The following is a 24,067-nucleotide window of genomic DNA, read 5'->3' on the forward strand; positions in this document are numbered from 1 at the left end:
TTTTTCCCTCTGGAGCATATATGCAATTTGCAAGTTTTCCTTTTAAATCGACCCAATACTCACACCCGAGTCCACATTTTCACATTTCAATTTATTACTGTTCTTTTGCTTCTTCTGCTGCTTCGTTATATTTTTGTGTGTATGCTTTTTATTCAAGATTTTTCTTCAAATACCATTCACTTTTTCATTCATTTTTGCGCATTTTTTCATTTTCATCCTGTTTATTTTTTTTTTTTTTTGTGTGTATGTTTCAATGCACAATTTTGCATCTAAATCACCATCACAACATTGCCGCCAGATTTATCCCTTGTCGTTTGCAATTATTTTTGTTCTTTGTTTGGCTGGGCTGCCTCATCACTCGTCCATCTTCATTGTACAAAAATTACCTTCGTTTCGGCGAAGGTCTGAATTCGTTCCATAAAACTAAAAGCAACATCGTATAATAAATTTTGTGTTGTCGCTGTCAAGCGTATTGGTTTAACCGGAAACCCAGGTGCACCACTTAATTTCATTTTCTGGTGTTTGTATCTCGGCTTTCGTGCACAAGGGAACTAATAAGAAACTGAAGGCAGAAAAATAGAAAAACTTGAATCGAGTTTTACGCAATTTCCTGCAAATATTTGCAATTCAAAATGTGTGTGTGTGTGTGTGCCACTATAGCAAATTGCATTTATTTTCTTTTTCAATTATACCGACTTAATAATAATATGATTTATGCACGTCCGATGTCATTAATCCCGTGCGGATGTTGGAAATGCAAGATGTAAAGCACACTGAACCGCTCGAGAGATTCTTTGATCTGACAGCAGCGTCTAAAAAAATCACTTTTAAATTGAATTTTATTTGGGTCAAATGTAACTAAAATCGAATCGTTGCCTTTCTCTTTGTTTAGCTACCAAAAACATCACGCACAAATTACGTTAATTTGTGTTTTACGTATATCCAATTTCATTTTTAGAAAAACGTAAAACGGCAGAGCATGAAGCATTTCAAATCCAAGTTGACATTTGAATTTTATTTCAACAATTATTTGAAATAACTTATTTTCGTGCTGTAATTTTTCGATTGCGCCTGAAATGCCCGAATTCTTCTCGCAAATAATATTAAAACTAATTAACTTTTATTAGCTAGTGAAACAAAACGCAAAATAAACGAAGTCACTCAATATGTAGTACAAGAAAATTGTTGCCGTTTTTTTCTACTTCAATGTTGAATTGTCGTAATCGAAAAAGAGCTCATGAGCTGCTTTTCACAAGCACTTAATGTGAACGGTACACACATTTTATTTGTAGTTTCGTTCCGTGTGCTTCAATGAAAATAGATTTTCATGTGGAATTGTGTGTTACGAGAATGGGAGAAAGAGAGAGAGAGGGGAGAAATAATGCAAGTGAGAAGCGAGACGGGGTTAAATCTCTCTCATAACAGTTTTGGTTCATAAGTTGTTGACGTCATTGCGCGCCTTTATGTACTGGAGAGTCGGGAGCGTGTACGAGAAATGGGGGAGAGAGTGAAGGAACGATGGATTTTTGTGAGCGAATGTATTCCCGTCGTCTGTTTCCCAATTCAGTAGAAGGCTGAATGTTATCCACCAATAAATTATGTCATATATACTCCAAATAGGTCAAAAGTAGATTGAGCGACGATTTTCTTTGCTACGATTTATGTTTATATATATCAGTGTGTGTGTGTGTGCGAACGCAAACACGAAAGCTCATTTGTTGTTGTACATAAAACCCTATTATAATTGGACAACGTTATTACAATTCGAAGTGATGAACGAACGGATGAAGAGAAGGAAGAAATTATTGTGAAAATCGGATGTTGAATTCATTGTGATGTGCAACAATTCGGCGCTGCTGTTGTGTCATTGGTGTTCATTCTCTTACATTTGTACGAATAAAATGAAACCATTGCCGATGCACCCGATCCAATATCGATGCTATGCCAACACAAAATCGATGAAGCGATAAATTACAGCTCTTCCTGATTCTGCCAGGCGAGAAAAAGACGAAGAAAGTGCAGCAATCATATGGAAAATTATTCATTGAATGAATGAGCACCTAAAAAGCGGTAGAAAGAATCGATAGAAAATGAAAATTAAGAAGAATGTGAGAGAAGAAGTGCACTTTTTTGTCCCGGAAAATTGACAAGATTCATTGGTATAATTTGATTAGATCCGCCCGAAAGCGAAAATTGACTCAATCTCGTTTTGTTCGGTTTTTCAGCAAATTTCGCTGCAACTAAATGATTCGATTTAAAGTTGTGTTACATAAATCCGCACCCAATTCGATTTTGTGTGAATGGGACATGGCATTTTGAAAAACATACATAGTTGAGAGATACAACAGCGATAATGACACTCAATTTACGGATAAAGCTCGACGCTTTCACGATGAATTGAATGCATCCATATGAAAAAGATAGAGATTTGATGCACCTTTTCAATGCGATATATTTCAATTCAATTCCTGTGACATCATGATGTGACAGACAATATATTTAGCTGTCGTCATCTGGATATTACAGCTCATCTGGATATCTTCAGCAGATGATACGAAGTGAAAACAATAGAAGTGATTGTTATAGGTATATAAGCTTGTTATATACTGGTATTACTATAACAATCACTTCTATTGTTTTCACTTCGCATCATCTGCTGACGGCATCCAGATGAGCTGAAATATCCAGATGACGGCAGCTAAATATATTGTCTGTGATGTGATGTGTGTATGTGTAGCAGAAAAACTTCATCAGCTCTCTATTCTTATTGATGCTCAATTGTTCCAGAGGTTCACATGAACCGAGAATTGAAGAACATGTAATGTAATTTGTTGATTTCCGTATATTGTTATGTTTTCCATTTTATTTCCATTCTAAAAATAGACGTTTGCCTTGTGTGTGTGACACACAATATGTAATTGAAGTCTGTATACGATCTATGAGCGAATGTTGGTGTGTAGTTTAAAGACATTTTCAGTTCGACGCGTTCTGAATGCAACCTCGAGAACATTGGCTTAGCATATCCTTCATAAATGACAAACTCGTTACATAAATATTATCCTCGCCTTTTACGGTGTTAGGATTCTCTGTAAAGCTACTGATTCTCTATCTCTTTTTTTGTCTTATTGTGCATGAAGTTTTCATCACATCCATGGCTTTTCAAAATTAATGCCTGAAGGCATTAGAGTGAAAAGTCACCTTTGGTATAAAAATAAATTGGAAAATTGTCAAGCTCTCGCTCTCTCAAAGCCATACTCCAATGTCGACGTCGGAATTTCTCTCTCTTTCAATCGCTCCAATGAAAATTGAATGAAACGAGTCGGTCGTTTTTGGTTCAGGCCTTTGAAATTTTGTGTGTGTGTTTTTTTCTGTTCAATTCCAAACTCATGAATTAAGATATGAACTAAATGAATAGAGAAAGAAGAGAGGAAAGGTTTTTGTGCATATGCATGACTAAAATATGTATGAAATGAATAAAGGAAATAATAGGTTAAATATAAATGGAAATTTCAATTGAAAAGCAACCACAAAATGATGCCACATCGACAAGTAGTTAATCCATTTAAAACAGAAAGGCCAAAAACGACCAATATTTCTAAGTATGAAATACTGGTGCTCTCTCTTTCTCTTAAAATCTCTCTCCTGCCCTCTTTGACTCTCTTCATTTCATTCAATCACAGCTCATGAAAAGCATAACACTTGTGATATGCGTTATCGTTTGTCCATACATATACCAAAATATACATTGGTGATAACATGAGCTCGGACACAAGTGGAAAAAACACAACACAAAAAATTGCCCAACTAAAAGAGAAATCCTCAATGGAATGCATGTAGAAAAAGTTTTTGCTGTTCCGCTTCTCACATATTCAATTAAACATGCATTGGGCGCACGCTATATATAGATTAATATTATAGAAATAGAGACAGCGACGATGACGACGAGTAAATGTTTAGTTTACTTATTTGCATTTTGAACGATGCTTATGCGAAATTTACTAAGTGAATATAAAATGTTGGTACACATTGAAATTACTTGCACAAAATTTACTGGTTCATTCTATTCGGCAACGTTTGCCTCTTTCTTTCATAATTTCGTACCATATTCCCTTTATGTGTTCCAGCAAACACTATGTGCTACAAAGTTTTCGCATTTGTGACGTTAGCAGCACAGAATGGGAAGCGAATCAAATGTACACGCATACATACGCACGAACACACAAATACAAAGAGATAAAATGCTCGGTTGTTATCCAACATGTATCCCGATTTATCCCGTATCCGTCTTTTGTATTCGCTTCGCTGATGATAAAATCATTCAAAAATATCGTGGCACGGTGAGGGAAGCACATGAATCCATGTTGGATTGTATGTATACAATTGATGATGCACGCACACTCATACCAACCAAAATCATTATATACCATTGCTGGATTCCCGATTCCCGAATTCATGTGCGCTTGCTACAGCGCTTCTTTTCGGGTTTTCGTGCTGTACAATTGAATTAGTGTGTGTGTGCGCGCCTGTGTGCGTTCGATTCGTGATGACGTCATAGCCATCAGGTCACCGGCCTAGTTTTTTTTTCGTGTTATTTCGTTCAATCGTGATTTCGTATCGTATACATTTCATCTCTTCATTTTTCTGTACGTGCCTTTCTGCACGAACTACATCAATGTTAATTTTTTTAATGGAATCTCTTATATGTGCTCTCCACTCAGCAACTTTTTTTTCGATTGAATTTTTCTTTTTACTTTGCTCTCCTTTTTTTCTTCGAGTGTGTGGTGAATGTTTATTTTTTTCGAAACGAAAATAGTGTGTACTTTTTTTTGACTCGTAAACGGAGAGAAACAAATTCATTATTTAATTTAACTTAGTTTTCAACATTCATGATGAAATAGGCCACATTCAAAAATACTCATTCAATTCATGTTCGTTCTCTTGTTTGTTCGTTCGCTCACTTTACGAATATAATTGAATTTTCAGCCTTTTGATTCTGGTGAATTTTTAATCAAATATTTCGCTTTATTAAATTTTCCCGTAAAGAATCCTTTGTGATGCACTGAAACCCATGAAATATAAAACAACATAAAATTGAGGCTCTGAGGTGTATGAAATGTTGAATGAAAGTTTACTCGAACGAACATACAGCATTGCAGATGTACATGTGTGATTGATCCCATACAAAGTGCCCCCAGAGTGAGTGTATGAGAGAGAAAGAGAATCAGTCTCTTTTGTTCTGTGTCGCTTCAACACAATTGCATTATGTAAAAGTTGTTTTTGAACAATCGATTAGTTTCCGATGCATTGTGATGTTACGCCAATCATTTATTGTTGTCTGCTGTGATGGAAAACAATTCATACTGTTTCACTCTTTTGTTTCGAATGGCATTTCTGTCATTCGGGCTTTTCATGGATCTTAATAAATAAATTTTGCAAAACTTTGACTAGAGAAAACAAAGCCATGTGCACATGTTTGTCTTACCCACTTTTCATTGATTCTCATCAATTATAACGGATATGAGTGCAAACACGACAGACTTTGCGATACCGAACAATCGAAATATCACCTTATTTCTCTTTCTCTCTCTCTCCTTCTGTCTGTCTCTCACGTACGCCATTGACATATCCCGTTTGGATAAATAGATTTAGTGTCGCTTGGTGTGTGACAAGCTTTTATTCTATTCTACACGGAATTGACGTGGAAAATAATTTATACAATTGCGTTTAAAAAATAAATTCTCTCTGACATCATACGTCAAGCAGTAAAAAAAAAGTATTGCTAAATATTTTGGTGTTTTTTTTCTCTTCTTTTTTGCAGTGTGTAACTTCATCGTGCACGAAAAATGTATTCCAAGCGTTGTGACACCTTGTTCGAGCGTAGCACCATGTATAATAAAAAATCCCATAGCGCATTGTTGGTCGGAACCAACGCATCACAAGAGAAAATTTTGTACCGTATGCCGAAAACGATTCGATGAATCACCAGCTGTTCATTGTATGAGTAAGTATCGTTCACATTCACAATTGAATTTTCAAAACGATTTCAATTAATAATCAAAATCGTTCACTTATTTTTTTCGCTTTTATTTTGCGATTCAATAGTATGCGAATATTTCGCACATGTCGATTGCCAAGATTTTGCAATTCCCGATTGTAAGGAGAATGCCACATATGTTCCAGGCAAAGAATTGTCATCCGTAAAACATCAAGTAAGTGCAAGCGCTCTGAGTTTTTTCGTCAATTCCTTTTCCCACTCTATCGAAACGGCGTGATATTCGAATTGAATTAAACTTTTTTTTAATTGAATTACAGCATCATTGGCGAGAAGGGAATCTTCCACAGACATCGAAATGTTCTTATTGCAGAAAATCATGTTGGTCCACAGAATGTTTAACAGGTGTGTAATTGAATTTAACAAAACAGAAATTAAAAAAAAAAACGTGTTCAAATTGAATAATATGTGAATTTCACAAAAAAAAATCACAAAATCCAGGATATCGCTGCGAATGGTGTGGCATGACAACGCATTCAGGATGTCGCAGTTATATTTCAAACGATTGCACATTTGGCATACTGCAACCGATTTATCTGCCACCGCATGCCGTTTCGATTCCACGTACCGAAGTACCTATGGAAGCCATTATCGGTGTTCAAGTTAGGTCGAGAAGCACTCCACTGCAAAGAGACTACTCATGCCGTAAGTATATTACATCTAAATTCCGAATCGTTTGCTTAAGAAATCTTGTCGCCAATATGGCTTAAGAAATCTCTTGCAATTCAGTTGAAGAAGAAAATCGAACCGAAAAAACCAATGAAACAGATGCAACACACGTGCAATATTTATCTTCTTCATTTTTATCAAATATAATCGTATAATTGAACGTTTTCTTCAATGCATTCACCATTTTACAAAGTAAATTTTCCAAAATAAAAAACTGATTGATAAAATATTTTCAAAATGAACGATGACATGTAGCTGAACTTCGAACGATTGGACTGTGTGATGCAACAACCGATAGTGAATTGTCAATTCGACAGCTTGAACTAACGCCAAACACCAGCGAAAATAGTTTTCGAATAAATCCCAATAATATGCAGCAAAAATACTCCAAAGAATCGATTGATAGCGGATGCCAAAATGAACACATTCGATGCGATGATGACACATGGCGACATTGTGATTTAAATATTGTAGATATTACGAAACATATTAGTAGCAACAACAATAATGATAATAGTAATAAGAAAAAGGATACATTAGATTTAGCGGTAAATTGTCGAAAATCATCATCGAGCACATTGTCAGATGCGAGTAGTTGTGGCACAAATCGATCGGCCACCTCATCAACGTCGGACCAACGAAAACGTAAAGATTCGCCCAAATATCATTCGGCCGTCAAAGGTCGTTTTCATAAAGATGCGTCCGTTTCACGAAGTAAATCGTTTCAAGAGCAAGACGTACGAAAATCGAATCAGGCACGATTTTACATTTCTTCACGAGGAATGCGTCATAATGATGCATTTAACGATGATTACAAATTGAGCAAAACCATTTCACATCATAACATCGAAATTACCATTGAAGATACCGACGCCAGTGCAACGCCGCTCATTAATCACAAATCGGTAGCAACACCAAAACCAAGTGGGAAAATCAAAGCGAATTATTGCTCGGCACCGTTGAATTCAAGTGATTTAAATTATGAACGTCATCATCATAAAATTCGTAGCGGTCATATATTGAGTCGAATATTTCGACGTATGCGCAAATTTTCAATGCCATGGCGAAAATCAAAAAATAAATCACGAACCAGAGGTGAACCATTCCCCCTTCTCTATCATTCGTATTTGGGTTTTTTGAACTAATTTTTTTTTTGTCTCAGTATTTCGAACAAATAACAAACTGTGTGAATCTGACTAAAAATCAATGCGATCGTTTCTTTGTGTGTTTTGAACGATTTGAGAGTCTAATCAATTTATTTTGTGTGTTGGCATCACTAATCGAATGATTTGAATAGTAGTAGTTTTCACGAGTGTTTATAGATCATAGTTGAAGTAAGAATGATTTTCCAGTCTCTAATCGCTAACACGAACATTAGACGGCACTTTTTTCTGCATTAATTCGTTTTTGTGTGATTTGCATTTTTATATCAATTTTTATATGTGCGATATTTTTTCTTCTTCTTCTTGTCGTTTATTTTTTTGTTTTGTGGCACAATCATCACGCGCACATCATAGCACGAAGCATATCTGAAGAGTTTAGTAGCGGTGATGCAGCTCGTTTACGTGATGAAGAATATGCATCGCGACCGGAATGCAGTGGTTCTGGTTCGCATTCGCGCACCGAATCAACACATAAATCCGATAAAGGCGATAACAAACGTGACAGAGAGAAAGAAGAACGTGACGAAGAAACGATTAAAGTGTTTGACGGTAATTTATCGTTACGACGGCGCATTTTCCGAGCAATAACCGTACCACGTCAATGTACACTCGAACAATTGTTGACCACATCGTTGCGAGCATTTCACATAACACGCGATCCAAATGCATTCTACTTAACCGATCTGTATGCGCTCGGCAATGAAGAAGTGCGCGTTCAAGATCCACATCCTGTATTGAATTTACATCGCATTGAAGGCAAACGACCAGCAATATTTCTCAGGTTTCTGTAAGTATAATGTCGTCGGAGTGAGAGAGAGTGGAATCTAACTCAATTTACTTGAATTTATTTTGTAGTGATGAAAACGACAATGGATTCGTTCGTGTTTATCCGGGAAAATTGCAATTGCAAATCGAAGATGCTTTTGTTAATGTACCAGTGGATAATGAAACCACTGTGAATGACTTAGTTCGTGATGCATTGAATAGATTTGGACTACAAGATAATAAAATTGAGGATTACAGGTTTGTTTTTCAATAAAAAATATTCTCGCAACAATAAATCCACCAACTCATTAAACAAATTTTTTCAGGTGTTCGGAAGTGTTATTAGATCGTGGTGTAAGTGAGCGCATACTATCGCTTAGCGAACAACCATGGCAAATAATGAAACAATTAGGCAAGGATTCAATTCGTCAAATGGAACTAATGCGATTCTATTTACAACATAAACAAGATCCGCACGGTCCAAATATTGCACTATTCATTGGAAATTTACCTCAAGCTCTATCGCAGCGAAACTATGAGCAAATCATAACAAAGTACACAACCGAAGAAAATAAATATTCAAGCATCGGACCCATTTATTATGAATACGGTTCGGTGGTGATTACATTTGAAAATGCGGCCAAAGCGGTGCGTGCATTCTATAATTTACGCGAAACCATTGTCGAAGAGAAGAAATTACAAGTGTTATTGTTGCCAAATATTGAACCGAGCATGGTGCCGGCTGGTGTACAGCCATTATTAGTATTTGTTAATGTAAAATCTGGCGGTTGTCAAGGCTTAGAATTGATATCCAACTTCCGAAAATTATTGAATCCGTATCAAGTGTTCGATTTAGATAATGGCGGACCATTGCCCGGTCTCTACGTATTTAGACACATTAAAGACTATAGAATTTTGGTGTGCGGCGGTGACGGTACCATCGGATGGGTATTACAATGTTTGGATAATGTTGGACAAGATTCCGAATGTTCAAGCCCACCGTGTGCTATTGTACCATTGGGAACAGGTAAGGACATTTTTTTTCCATTTTTAATGTTACAATATGGAAAATCCACTTTTTAAACAAACAAAAATAAAATTTTGTGTCATCAAAAGGTAACGATTTGGCGCGTGTATTGCGCTGGGGACCGGGCTATACCGGCGGTGAGGATCCGTTAAATTTGTTGCGCGATGTAATTGATGCCGATGAAATACGCTTAGATCGATGGACCGTTGTGTTCCATCCAGAAGATAAACCAGAAGATGCAGCGCAAAAAGCGCCACCGAGTGCTGGTAAGAAGAAAAAGCAGGTTCATCAAGCACAGCCATCACAACAGAATCAGCATCAAACTCCGGCCATTCCGTCGAATAATCAGCCACAAGGTCATTTGACATCGCAAATTTTTGCTTCACACACATATCTTCACAATAAAAACACACTACTTCACTGCCGTCACTGCAAAATATTGTTTAACAATTTATTGTTATTGAAACTTGGCAGTATAAGTATTTTAAGATATGCAATATTTTAGATACAACCTTTTTCACGCCATTTTTTACCTTTAATTCCAAACTAAGGGGAACCACGTGAATTTGTTGTTTTTTTTTTTAATTTGTAAATTCCCCTGACAAACGTCCAAATACTTCAATCCGAGATGAAAAAACAGTATTACATAAATTCTCTGTACTTAAGTGTGCTGACCTAATCTTCTAGATGTTTTACTTTTATCTTTTTTCGAATCGAGTGTGGTACGCCGTATCAAGTGCTTTTAATTTGTACATATCAATTGCTTTTATTTTATTCTCTCTTTTTTCTATACATGTCATTTATCTCTCTGCTATTTGAACAAATAAAAAAACACTCTATCTACGCAAATTCTCTGTAAATAGTCGTCAATGTGTGCAAAGCATGAGAAAATATCCATCATCACCACCACCAGCACCACAGACAAACAAAAAAGATACGCCTCATTAAATGTACATAAAAAATGCATTACATGGATCTATCAGAATCCAATCAATTTCAAATGTCCAGCGACAGAATCATAAATCATGCAAGATTTGTTGATGTTGTGCTTAATGGGTCATTTTTTTTTAAGTGTGAAAATGAACAAGATCAATTTTTAAATTCCATTTTTTTTTCATTTTGTACAAAATATACATATGGTATGATTTTTCAGTAGAATCGTAATCTTCGGAATGAATGAAAATCGATTCCGTAACAGAAAACGATTTCACGTTAAATCCGTCCTATTCATATTTTAAGTTAAATTGAATGTCGATTTGTGGAGACTATGCAAATCGATTCAATTCAATGATCAAAATTTGTCCCCCTAGTTTTAGATAATTTAGAAAATTCCCCGAAATGTCAATGTGTATACAATGTGTACGGTTGATATCAAATATATTGAATATTTCTATTTGCTTTTAACTCAAATTCAGTGACCGGAGCAACACAGAGCGAGGATAATTCACAAATTTTGGTGATGAATAATTACTTTGGCATTGGTATCGATGCTGATCTCTGTCTCGACTTCCATAACGCACGCGAAGAGAATCCAAACAAATTTAATTCACGCATACACAACAAAGGTGTCTATTTCAAAATGGGCTTACGTCGAATGGTTGGCCGGAAAATTGTCAAAGAATTGCACAAAGAACTACGCTTAGAAGTTGACGGTAAAGTCGTTGACTTACCTCCAGTTGAAGGAATTATTATTCTGAATATTTTAAGGTAAGCAAAAAACTCATCATTCGATTTACATGTTCAATGGTGGAATTTTTATGTGTCATTTTGTGTGGTTGCAGCTGGGGAAGTGGAGCAAATCCATGGGGACCAGAAAAAGAAGATCAATTCTCGAAACCAAACCATTGGGATGGTATGCTTGAAGTGGTCGGTGTAACTGGCGTTGTGCACTTGGGACAAATTCAGTCTGGCCTTCGATCAGCCATTCGAATTGCGCAGGTAACCATCGAAAATCTGTCAATAGCCAGTTTGAATATGTATATTCAATGCTTTGTTCTTTTTTCTCTCTTTCCAAATGAAGGGTGGTCACATCAAAATCCATTCGCACTCGGACATTCCGGTGCAAGTTGACGGTGAGTTATTTTTATATGTCATTTATTTGTGCCTTCGTTTTTTACTTGGATCACTCGGTCACAAGATGATAGTTTTATGAATTGTCAAAAAAATGAAATGCGTAATGAGCCCACAATCATTTGAATGAATTCGACTGTTCATCGGAATAAACGTTTTTCCTCGCTATCTTTCAGGTGAACCATGGATTCAACCACCTGGCGAAGTGGTCGTGTTCAATTCAGCTCTAAAGGTCAGTACATTCAAACTATTTCGTACAATCGAGAAAGAAAAACAAAAGAAAACCATTGGCCCTTTAGCACTTGATTTGATTTAGTTTTTAGTTTTATGATTTTGTTTCTTTTAATTTCGTTCGATTCTCATTGATTGGGTTTTACGTTATTCAAAGCGATATAACAATTCTAGTTTTTCTTCAGTTTTCTGTCTCTGAATTTTTGATAACCCTATCACAGGTGTGTGTGCCTGTTTTGTGTGTCTGGACGAGGAATGCTTAAATATTGCGCGTTTTTATTTGAATTTTAGTTTTTAACTAACCAAACCCACCTTTAATCGTAGCCGAGTGATTGACAATTTGAACATTTAATTTTATACATCAGACGTATGTTAATGCTGGATAAATAGCCGCTGCTGGAAATAGCAGTAAACTCACTATAACAATCATTTCTATTGTTTATAATATCTTAGTTCGGTTGAGTAAGCCGCTATTCTCAGCAGCTATCTATCCATCATAGTCATATGTCTGATTTTATGCATGCAATAATCCCACTCTTTTTAATATCTTAACAACCATTTGATATATTCAACATTTTTCGAAATATTCGAATAATTTCAAGCACAATCCGATCATTTTCCATGATCACTTTGCTTATCAAATGAATATATGAATGCTTTTATTTCTTAATTCAAACAATCAAACATTTGTTGATTTTATTTAAACTTCATATAAAGAGTAAAATTTCGAAATAGAAACTTTTGGACATAGAATCGTTATACATTGAATTTATTGTTTTAACTGAGATTTGAAAAAAATCGTAATAAAAAAATCAACAAATGTTCATGATATTTTTTCAACATTTTAAACTTACGGGAATGCTGTTTGATAATGCGATTTTTAAAAATTTAGCTTGTTAAAATAATCTATTTAATCCATAGCACGAGTTCTCAATTTTTCACTTTAATCGACTGCAAAAAATCGCACATAATTTATAATTAAAAAAACAAATCGGAAAAAGCACTCATCTTTTTTACAAAACAAAGCAAGACGACAACTAAAACCTGATAATAAAACTCAGACATGTACATATCTGCAACATAGCACAAATCAATTTCATTTCGTTAAAAAGTTTACAAAACTATGGGGTGCAATTTGAATTTCCCATTAAATTGAAGTTGTGCAAATTCCATTTATGTATTTCGTAATCAATTGGTATCCATTTGTATCATCGAATAATGAAAACCAAAACATTTTCCCTTGAATGAAAGAGAATCTGTCATATATTTCATACCTTCACCCTGCAACAACAAATAACCCTTGGGCGCTTTGCAATTTCAACCATTCAATCGATCTCTGTTTCAATTTCAACATCCATTGTCCATTCGCTTTGCTTTTGTATTCGAAATTGGTGGGCGAGCTTTCACCACACCAAACTCGCAAACCAAAAAAAAATTTGGAACCAATCATATCGAATTCCACGCACTAATCAACCAACAAACAAATATCCCCTGAATGTGTTTTGATTTGGTTTTTTATTCATTTTATCAAAACTAGTGCTCAATCTATATAATATATAAGTTTTTGTTTTATTGAACAAAAAAAATTATGAAAATTTAATTTTTGACAAAAAAAAAGTGAAGATGAAAACTGAACTGGAGTTTTTAATTTGATATATATAAATATATATTTCGTTTTCGTTCGATCTCTCTCTATCTCTCTCGTATAGGCAACAATGTTGAAGAAAATTAAAAGTAAAAGAAGACTCACGGAACCGCACATTTCACCTGCTGTAACAGGTGCCGCTCCAATGTTACCAGAGAATGGAGATCGTGACAAAGATCACGCAGGCACTTAGAGCTTCCGTCCGTCTGGTCCTAGTTTTTTGTTTTCCTGTTTTCTCTGAATCACTGTATCCTCCTCTAGACACCCTTTCAATATATCTATGAAACAACAACCAAAATATTACAAAAAAAACTGAGACGCTGATTTAGTTTGGCACAAAACAAATCATACAGTTTTTCGTACTATATGGGATGGCCAAGTGCGAGGCCATACATTAATCGAAATACAGAAAAAAACAACTAGTACAATTATTAATATAAATAATAGAGAAAATAAAAAAACGCTTTTTTGTTGTTGTGTATTTAAAATAGACGTATTCGTTTAAACGTTCAATGAACAATACCAAAATCTACAGAATAATCTAAATAGTAAACAAAAATAGCCAATAGGAAACAAGCGATGAGAAAAAAACAGACATTTACACACACAGAGATAACACAACATTACATAATCAAATTTAAATTTCGAAACAAACAAACAAATTATACGGATACAATGCATTTTGTGTGACATTTAAACAAAACCGAAAACTAATGAAAATATGTAGACAAGTTCAGCTCAAACTCAATGCAAATCCAAAATCGAGTAATTATATATATATTTGTTAATAAAAAAAAACGGGTGCCGAACGTTGGCATTTTTTTTCGGTCAAATAAATCCAAATCTCGACGCAAAAATAATTCTCGTTTCTATTTTCTCTAACACTTTTTCTCGTTGTCGCATCCACTCGTTGTTATTTTGCATATACATTTGGCACGTGTTCCGTTTCCATATATAGGCGTATACAAACTATTTCGAAAGAGTTAAAGCGTTGCGAATTCCGCGGATTATTTTTCCAGGAAAAAGATACTCATGTTCCGCACCCGTTGCGTGTACACACAAACACATACATACAACAACACATTTATTGTAAACAAACTATATATTGAATAGAGAACATTCTGCTATTTAGTCACACAAAAATACATATTAACATAATTGCATATTGTTTATTTGACAATTTTTGAACATAGTTTAAATAATGCGTGCGATTATAGAAATGCATAAACAAATAGCAAGTGAAATTAATGCCAAATAACAATATATTTAAAAAAACCAAAAAGGAAATGTTGAAAAAAATGCGCACGTTTACGACGTTTTCGGACGAAGACGCAGACAAAAAGCAGTTTCGATGCGAAGAAATCATTTCAAATTTAATTTTGAAATGCACTCACAGAATGAAACCACCGTCACAGTACTTATTTATTGAGATTCAGTTGTTGATTTTGATGGCAAAGTTGATGAATTGTTCTTTGTTTCTTTGCACTTTTATTTATTTTTTTGACAAAATAAGGGTAATTCATTTTAATCATTTGTTTGTTTTCTGCTCGGGGTTTGTTCATTACCTCGAGACTTGTTTTTAAGTGAATTCCAAGAACACAAGTTACATGGTACAAGAATTCAATTGAACCCACCAATTTTTCGATTAAAAATAACAATTCTTAAATAAAATGGACCATCCAGACACATACAGGATACAATTCAATTGAGTTGATGACACCAAAAATAGTACCATTGAGTTTTTTAGCGCACATTACTAAAAGAAAAGATCCCTTTTCCGTAGAGTTTATACACACAAAAACACTGCTCTCAAACCGATCCACTCTGAAAGTGTTTGCATTAAATTCTTAACCTCACACACGCATTATTGATAGAAATAATCACATGCTAACTATTTTCGACTGCAAGAAATGAAACGAATTTAAATAAAAAATATTAAAATTAACTATTTTCTTAGCCAGAGAGTGTTTTGGCTTAAGATCCAAGCAGATTCCACCTTTTTTCAAATAGTTTGCTAGACAGTTTTAATTTTCCACCTATTTGCTTAGACAATTTTACTTTCGACAAAACACAATTCTATAAACAGTTTTTTTTAGCTAATTTTGTGTTGCGACTTGGACTTTGCCATTTTCGGAGTAACCGAACATTTTGTCAATTCATTTTTAACTATTGATTTTTATAACGAAAAAAAAAACGTGTTGGTTAATGTAACTTTTTCCTTATTTTTAAAACTAAGAAAACAAATATTTTCGCATTCGCTCATTCTCACCTTATATCTTGAATACCCTTTTGTTTTAACGTATTTTTTTTTCGATTTATACGAAATTTTGTGTTTTCCGTGTTTTATATATTATTGTTGAAAGCGGATTTTGAATTGACTGTAACTCAGTATAGATTGGCTTTTTTGAAATTATTTTATTCCTCGGATTGAATTTCGATTATCCTTTAAATTTGTATATTTACATGAATATATATTTAACTTAATTATTATATTATTAAACCAATTAACATTTTACTCGTTCAGATCGGATCGAACGTTTCATTTGCCAATATGTGTTTTATTTGTATCGCTTTGATTATATCCCTTAATCTTTTGTCTTTATTGTAATTGAATTTTCGCCATAATTTTGTTTGGTTCTTGTCTTGTTTTCTTAGTTTGTTGTTGAAACCATTTTCGGTTTATTGTGTTTTTTACTTCAATTTCTTGCTTTAAGTTTTATCGTTTTTAAGTTCAAACCTAAATAAGATCTCTCGTTAAGTAAAAACCAAAAAAATCAACAAAATTATATACATTTCAAAATTGAATTCTTCAACAACACCAACAACAAAATGCCCTTTTTAATTAAAACAAAAATTCCTGTTTCTTTTCTTTTCTTCTTTTTTCCGAACTGTGTTTTCTTCCGCATTTTTCTCAACCATTCAAACACACACACACGAAAACTGCTCCATCATTTTTCTATGACATTTACAAACACTACACATTGACAAACAACAACAAACAACAAATTACAAAAAATAAATCCATTGCTAAATGTTATCAACGTCTATAAATATTACAATTTGATGATTGAAAATAAAAAAAAAATACAACAACACCCAAAAATGTAAATTTTATGTAAATGAAACCAACGAACGAAACCAAAAAAAATCCACAAAACAAAAAAACACTCTATTCATAAATCATATTGGTATGTGTGTATAAATCGATATTGAATCTTCTCACATTCCCATGGGACCGGACGGCGACGACGATGACTGTGTGTGCATATTTATACATGTGTAAATCTTAACCAAAACCGAACGAAAAAAAACCAAATCTTAATACAACAAAATACATGAACATAAACAAAAAATATACCTTCGACGCACAGGCAACAATGCTAAAGAAAATTAAAAATAAAATGAAGCGTCGCAATACTGAACCATCGATGACTGTTGCTGGTGGAGGACCATCGGTGTCGTTGGCTGTAGCACACCACGATAATGACGATCACGACAGTAATAATACAGACTTTTGAATTTGGTACAATGAACGACTCATTTAATGTGCTTATTAAATCAAACAAACAAAGAAAAAAATCAAAATTTAGAATATAACTAGTGAAAAGGCTAACTGTAGTCTTCGTTAAATAAAAGCGATTCAAGTTGATTTTGATTTATTTATTTTCATCGCATATTTGTTTTGAACAGTGATTTAGTCCTTTCTAAGGCTCGGCCGGATGACGTTGAATAAGGTTCTTCGTTCTGCACGAAGGAATACGTTATTCAAGTTAGTCCAGCGTGAAGCAAGAGGAACTGTTGCTGCGACTATGAAAGCTCGCATGATCCACCGGAAATCTTGAAATTCATCAACTATCACACTCAAAAATAATAATAAAAAAACAACAACACAGCAAATTGTCTGGCAGCAATAGATAAGCACATTAAATAGTCGTTCATTTCGGATTTGATTCCGATCTGGTAAATCCAAACGAATAATAAGAAAAAAAATTATGATAAACTAAAATGAAAACCATTGAATAATTTATGTTGTAACCTGAACGTTGTGCATCAATAATAAACCATGTATTCATTTTCATTGAATGAAAAGAAAAATCCGATTGATAAAGATATTTATTATATAAAAAAAAATGAAATGGAAAACTCCAAACCAAAAATTCTAAATTGATAAAAGAATATGGCAACAAAGAACAACAACAACAAAATAAAAGTGAAAACAAAATGCATAAATAAATCGAATTATAGAAAAAAAGTAAAGTAAAACAAACTTAGAAACAATTTAAACAAATTATCTATTGTGCAACATGCGCAAATCACACACACATGTTTGTGCATTTGATACGACGTCTATAATAAAAAAAGAAACAAACAGCAACAACAAACCAAAATTTCTACCATGTTGTATAAAATCATAGGGAGATATTTAACGATTTGTAAATCGCCAGTGCTCGCTTTTCAGCCAACAATTCACCGCATCAGCACCGGGACTTCAGTGAAATTTGATAAAGAAGGGCACAGCAACTGTGAGTGAATGCATCATCACAACCATAAATATCGATATTTAAATTAACAACGTCGTACAAAAGTTAGAAGAAAAAAAATACAATTCGTAAAAATGATGGCGACAGACCAAAAAAAAGAAAATGCGAACCAAATTGTGATGAAAACGTAATAAAAACTGGTGAAAACTTTTGTTTTGACAACTGGACGATGCATTCTTTTCTTTAAAGAGAATTTGTATACAATGGTCCTGGCCTGTGAAAGCAATAACGTGCTGGTGTGCAGGTCACACCATTTCACTCATTCAAACCTCATTCTGAATCATGCGACGCGAAAAATCGTTTCTCTCTCGCTAAACATCTATGAATTTAATCATAGAAATCGCGCCAACATCATTCAACAAACAACAACAAAATATTAGAAAATAATAAAATAGGAAGAGAAATTAAACAAAAATTAAATTAATAAATATATTTACAAAAGATAAATGCAACTAAAATATTAAATTAAACAAAAAAACAATCTCTATTTAGTAAAATTTTACAATATTAATGAGGGGAGCGTTAAGTCGCCCCCAAAAATGCTACTCTATCCGACGCTAATGCGAAAGAAGACGAGCGTGCACGCTACAAGATATAAAAAAACATACGGTTAAATTGGGAGTTAGTTAGATCTAACTCTCGCGTGCAAAACATACAAACACTATAAACATTCAAACCATTTTTCGTGCAAATACAAAATCCGAAATCGAAGCGTACAACGTATGACGAGTTATAAACCATTTCAAAATAAAAATAAAATATTATTGCGTCATCGCTCTCGTGTGTACAAATAGAAATTTAAACCAAAGCCACAAAAAAATCTGTAGAAACAAAATATTAAAAAATATAGTTGAAACAAAGTATATTAAAAGAATTACGGTAATTCATATTACCTTAAACAAATATAAAAAACCAATAAATAGTGACGGAACAATTATTTGATACATATTTGTTGTGCATTTTTTTCGCTCTTTTAAAAAATTGTGTGTCTCGAAAAAAATTATGTTTTTTTTTTATTTATTATCAAGGTCAAAGTAATGATGACATCAATATTGTTGATAGATTTATCTACTAACTGAATAATGTGAAAGTATTCATTTATTCGGCGCGTACACTTTTTGTTCAGTCGATATAAAATTTACGTTTGTTTTTCTTCGTTCTATCTTCTTTTTTTTTTTAAATTAAGAACTATTTTTGTTAAAAGAAATTCGAATTGGAATTCGATTTGAAAAAGAACAAAAGAATAGAAAAAAAGCGAAAGTATCGTATTAAAAACGCATTGTTTTTATTGGAAAGATGATTGAATTGATCTATTTTCTTTAACCTTGATGGTAAAATGTTTGCATCGACCATCTTAAGATCGACCATCATATTTTCAATATTAAATTTAATTTATTAAACTTAACTAAGTAGTCATACACTAGGTGATTAATATCAACCAGTCCAAAGATTAACTGTGTTGAACAGTGTTGAGTCAGTCAAAATGAAAACTCAAGAAGAAAAAGTGACAAGAAATTGTGAAAATTATTGTTTTTACGTATTGAATTCTATTTAGAGTTGATCCGTTTTATGATATACAGAATTAATGAACATCCATTGATGATACTTTATGTTCAAATCATTTGAAGAAACAACATCGCATCATAAAAAAGGAAAAATGCGCCCCAAAAACATATGAATCAAAGCACCGTTGATTGTGGTTGATTTATGCGCAAAATGAAAAAAAAAACTTACCTCGGCCATCTCTAAAGCCGAGTGTCTTTGTTATGTTACATACTGCTTTAAAGTTTAATAAAAGAAAACACTAATAAGTCAAACCAAATATTACGTTGTGTAAGACGCGCGATGAAGCGATTGAACGATGTTCAAAACCAGTAAATAACGCACATTGATTTTTTCACACAAAAAAAAAACATAATACAATAATAAAAAGCTTATTCAGTGTTAAACTGTCTTTTTTTTGTTTCAAGTTTGCAACGCGCAGACAAAATAATTCTAAACTTTCATTTTCCGTTTCATCACGTATATTTCCGTATTGTTTCAACTTATTATTTTCAAACGACAACGACGATTTACCAAATGAAACCGTTGACGTGGCAAACGGACACAAGTCAAAATTTTAAGGTTTTTATTGAGTGTTGCATAGGAAATGGAAGTGTTCATACTTGTGGTGATTCTTCTTTTTCTCTGTGTTTTTCCTGTTTTGGTGAATTATTTCGACAAATATATTAGTGCTTTCAAGCGCGAATCGAGGCTTCCTTCAATTGAATTCTTCTTTTCCTTAATTCAATTGAAAATATCCTCATTGAAAAATTGTCGATAATTTTCCATTAAAAAACATTCAATTGAACCGATTAAAAGCTGATTTGTAGTCTGATAGTCGATGGTCTCAATACAAACACTAAACCACTTCTTTTTTGCCAGCATTTTTTTGGTCTCGAGTGGAGATCGATTCTTTTGTTGCATTTATTTATCGTCGAAAATTCCATGGAATACAATACTAAAAGCTATCAGGATACACATCAATCAGTGACAATACTGCAAGATACGTTTCAAGTAATTTGAAACTATTTGTGTCATGCAGTCAGACAAATTGGTGTAAACACTCTCTAATATGTTACTGCTGTAACACATTGATGTATAAACATTTGAAATCCAAAACTATCCTGACAAATGATTCCATTTAACATTTCGCAGCATATGCCACGCTGCTGAAATCTGAAGTCTCACCATGCTCAACTGTTCCAATTGAATCATATACAAACACACTTTTGTTCAAACATTCTTAGTTTAATTCAATAAATCTTGAGCTTTACCTTTTGGTTTTAATGGAATTTAAAACAGATTGAAATTGAGCAGTTGCAGCTGTTGAGATTTCCTATATGTGGGTGTACCTACCTTAAAATTGAAAACTATTATGATCGACACTATTACCTAAACAAACATCTATTTCAAATGAATTTGTTTCCAAATAATTTTTTCTTACTTTCACAGGATCAATGTGGGAGTTTTGAGCTTTAAGAACGATTTGTTCGTTGGGATCGAAGAAGTGATCTTTGATGAAAAACGAACGATCAAACAAGCACTGATCCAAATTAATCCATCTTTCGTTCAACATAATTGAATAGCTTAAACGCTTATCGAGTAATTTCTCAAACAGGTATGAGCCACCTTCAACAAGCCTCTGTTTGTTAAATTCTCGTTTTGACCGTTTACTCATTTTTTTCTTGATTTCTTTCAACAAATTAATTTGAAATCCAGATGTTAGCAACTTGCTGTCCAAACTTAGAATGGGGCTCTATGAAATAGATTTAATTTGGCCAGATAATCTCGTTAAACTAGAATGAATAACAAACCATCGATTGAATCCTTTCAAATTCTTCTTTAAAAAAATGTTGTCTTCGATTCAATTCGACACGTTCCATTCATTCTATTCATTACATATTTGGTCACTGTATTTTCTATTTCATAAATTAATATATCAAAAGTTCTACTGTTTGGATTGTGACTTTGTATCACAACTGAGGTGAAAACGCACACACGGCCATACAATTCAAATTCAAACGTTGTATCGTGTTGTGGGCGAATTTGGTTCATTCATACAATTTCGTCCACACTCAAAATAAAAAAAATAGTCCGTATCATAATAAATTTTCATATTGGTGTCGGACATTTCCAAATCGACATCAATACCATCACCAAACAAAAACCATTACGTTATATATCTAAGTTATGGAAAAGACTCTTTCAACCGAAAGAGCAAACAAAGAACAAACCAAACCAATATTTAATTATATTACTATTTGAAATTACATAAAAAAAATGAGAATATGTAAACATTGGTTATGTGCAAAAAAAATAACAACAAAGTAAACTACAAATATATTTAAAAAAAGTAATAAGCACAAAAAAAAAATATTAAAAAATTCTAGAAAATTAAGTTAAGTTATTGGATATAATCTATTAATTTAAACAACAAAAAAAAATGTGGTGGAAACCATAACCACACACACAAATTAAGAAATATGAAGAAAGAAAAGAGAAAATTAAATGGAGTTGAAATGGACTCCATTGTTCATTGCACGATGCTCTGCAATGAAATATGCCAACAAATAAACTACGAAAATAATATAAAACTTTCAACAATGACTCATTAAAGAACTTTTGCAAATCAAGTAACAACAACAAAAATGAAGGAAATCGACGATTCTTACCTTTACCTAAACAAAAACCTACACATCCATCTCTTTACAATTAAACGCATTTCGCAAAAAACACACACACCGTTTCATTAATCGAAAGTAAAACAATTCAGATTCAGATAATTTATTGTATGTACATGTTGTTTGAGTTAGAAAACTCTTAGACAAACAAAAATATCGTGAATTGGACATAATATCTTCGGAAGAAAGAAACCCAAACATCATCCGTAAACCAGTCCAAATATGAATAGTTTATTCCTATTTCGCAATTGAATGGACGGCGAGGGTAGGAGGTAGTTCGATTTGGATCAAATTCGCAGATATTCTAAAAGCACATTAATCTTGAAGAGTTTGAATGAATTTTGACCTATTCGAAACGAACTCCCTTCTCAAACTATTACCAAAAGCACCGACACAGGACATACATTTCTTATCTTTACGATTGAACTATTCATAATAACCAGAAAAACCAGAAAATAGAACTGATTTATTCCACTTAAGTAAAAAAAACAGTAATCCAAATACTTAGCAATTAAATAATTTCTTTCTACATACCGTGACTAAACTGATTTATACAACAAAAGCAAACAAAAATTGCATCGTACCAAAAAAAAAATCATGCAAAACTTTATGAAGAAAAAAGTCGGTGTGTTTGTTCTTGTGTTCAAATCCTTCAATGAACAAACGCACACTGAAACACACACAACACTAACAAACACCTAAAGCAGGTCCATAGACAAATTAAAGAACAACAACAACTATTCTATTTAAGAAGAGTCGACAAATATTTATTTATTTTACAACCAAACAAATACAAAACATGATATAACATCAAGCAGCGATACTTAAAATCGCCATACAAAAAAAAAACATTTGCTCGAATAGCACAAGGTTCGTTCGCAGCATCAAATGAATAACAAATTAAAAAGTATATATATGAGAAAAAATGAAGAGAAATGAATAAATGGAACAAATTGAAAAAAAAAAACTAAATAAATAACAAAAAAAACACAAAAGTATATAAATATAAGTGTATAAATAGAAAAACTTATTCTATAGAAATTATTCTACATTACAAAAATTATAAATATATATACATAAATGTATTAAAAAGAAATATACACATTGTGGTTTTTTCTTATCTTTTTCGATAAACTTTTAGTTCATTTCAGTTTGCAGCAATTTCACAAAGGTAGGTGACAAACAAACCGAGAACGATTTTGCAGCTTGATGATAGAAAGTTTGGTGTCAAAAATGGTTTATTTTTTATTATTTTATAGTGGATAAGGACATTGGTGTTGATTTTCTATAATAAACTTTTAGTCCAAGAGTGTCTATAGTTCATAACATGTGGATACGTTTTAAGATTCCTAAGCATGCCACATTTTTGTTCAAATCCTGTTATGTATACTACTAGTACATTGAACTTACTAATTATGTATCACTTGATCATTTTATTGAATGTAAAACGATTAAAATCGACTATACATGAATAAACTGAATAGAATGTATTGCTAAAAATATTATTTCAAATGACAACGATTACATAATAATATACAGAGAGTCTATTGTATTTTCGGAGCATGGATAATTTTAACAGACTTTGTATTCAGGACACATTTCATCGATATCAAAAGCGTTTTCCCAAACACCGTTAGTAGTATAGAAATGCCGGTTTCATCCCGCAATAATTATTTCCCAA

The 24,067-nt window shown here is 33.1% G+C and overlaps 1 protein-coding gene across 9 annotated transcripts in view; it reads left to right on the top strand.

Annotated features, from left to right (window-relative positions):
- LOC116344400 (diacylglycerol kinase theta) overlaps positions 1 to 23,296 on the top strand; it is a 30,646-nt gene extending 7,350 nt beyond the window's left edge. For 4 of the 9 annotated variants that reach the window (XM_031772908.1, XM_031772911.1, XM_031772909.1 and 1 more), the window contains 14 exons: positions 5,819 to 6,001; positions 6,103 to 6,209; positions 6,313 to 6,397; positions 6,494 to 6,697; positions 6,977 to 7,816; positions 8,239 to 8,671; positions 8,740 to 8,907; positions 8,976 to 9,676; positions 9,766 to 10,032; positions 11,092 to 11,383; positions 11,458 to 11,614; positions 11,697 to 11,748; positions 11,923 to 11,978; positions 16,994 to 23,296. In XM_031772908.1, coding sequence (XP_031628768.1) covers positions 5,819 to 6,001; positions 6,103 to 6,209; positions 6,313 to 6,397; positions 6,494 to 6,697; positions 6,977 to 7,816; positions 8,239 to 8,671; positions 8,740 to 8,907; positions 8,976 to 9,676; positions 9,766 to 10,032; positions 11,092 to 11,383; positions 11,458 to 11,614; positions 11,697 to 11,748; positions 11,923 to 11,978; positions 16,994 to 17,140 — 3,692 coding nt within the window. In that variant the 3' untranslated portion in view covers positions 17,141 to 23,296. Of the gene's footprint in view, positions 1 to 5,818; positions 6,002 to 6,102; positions 6,210 to 6,312; positions 6,398 to 6,493; positions 6,698 to 6,976; positions 7,817 to 8,238; positions 8,672 to 8,739; positions 8,908 to 8,975; positions 9,677 to 9,765; positions 10,033 to 11,091; positions 11,384 to 11,457; positions 11,615 to 11,696; positions 11,749 to 11,922; positions 11,979 to 13,686; positions 15,955 to 16,993 lie in introns of those variants that run through there. The other 5 variants (XM_031772913.1, XM_031772914.1, XM_031772915.1 and 2 more) reach the window with 5 other exon arrangements.
- The last annotated feature ends 771 nt before the right edge of the window (positions 23,297 to 24,067 follow it).

Source organism: Contarinia nasturtii, unplaced genomic scaffold, assembly GCF_009176525.2.
Source record: "Contarinia nasturtii isolate CC-2019 unplaced genomic scaffold, AAFC_CNas_1.1 Cnas_scaffold_1037, whole genome shotgun sequence".
Classification (NCBI taxonomy): Eukaryota; Metazoa; Arthropoda; class Insecta; order Diptera; family Cecidomyiidae; genus Contarinia; species Contarinia nasturtii.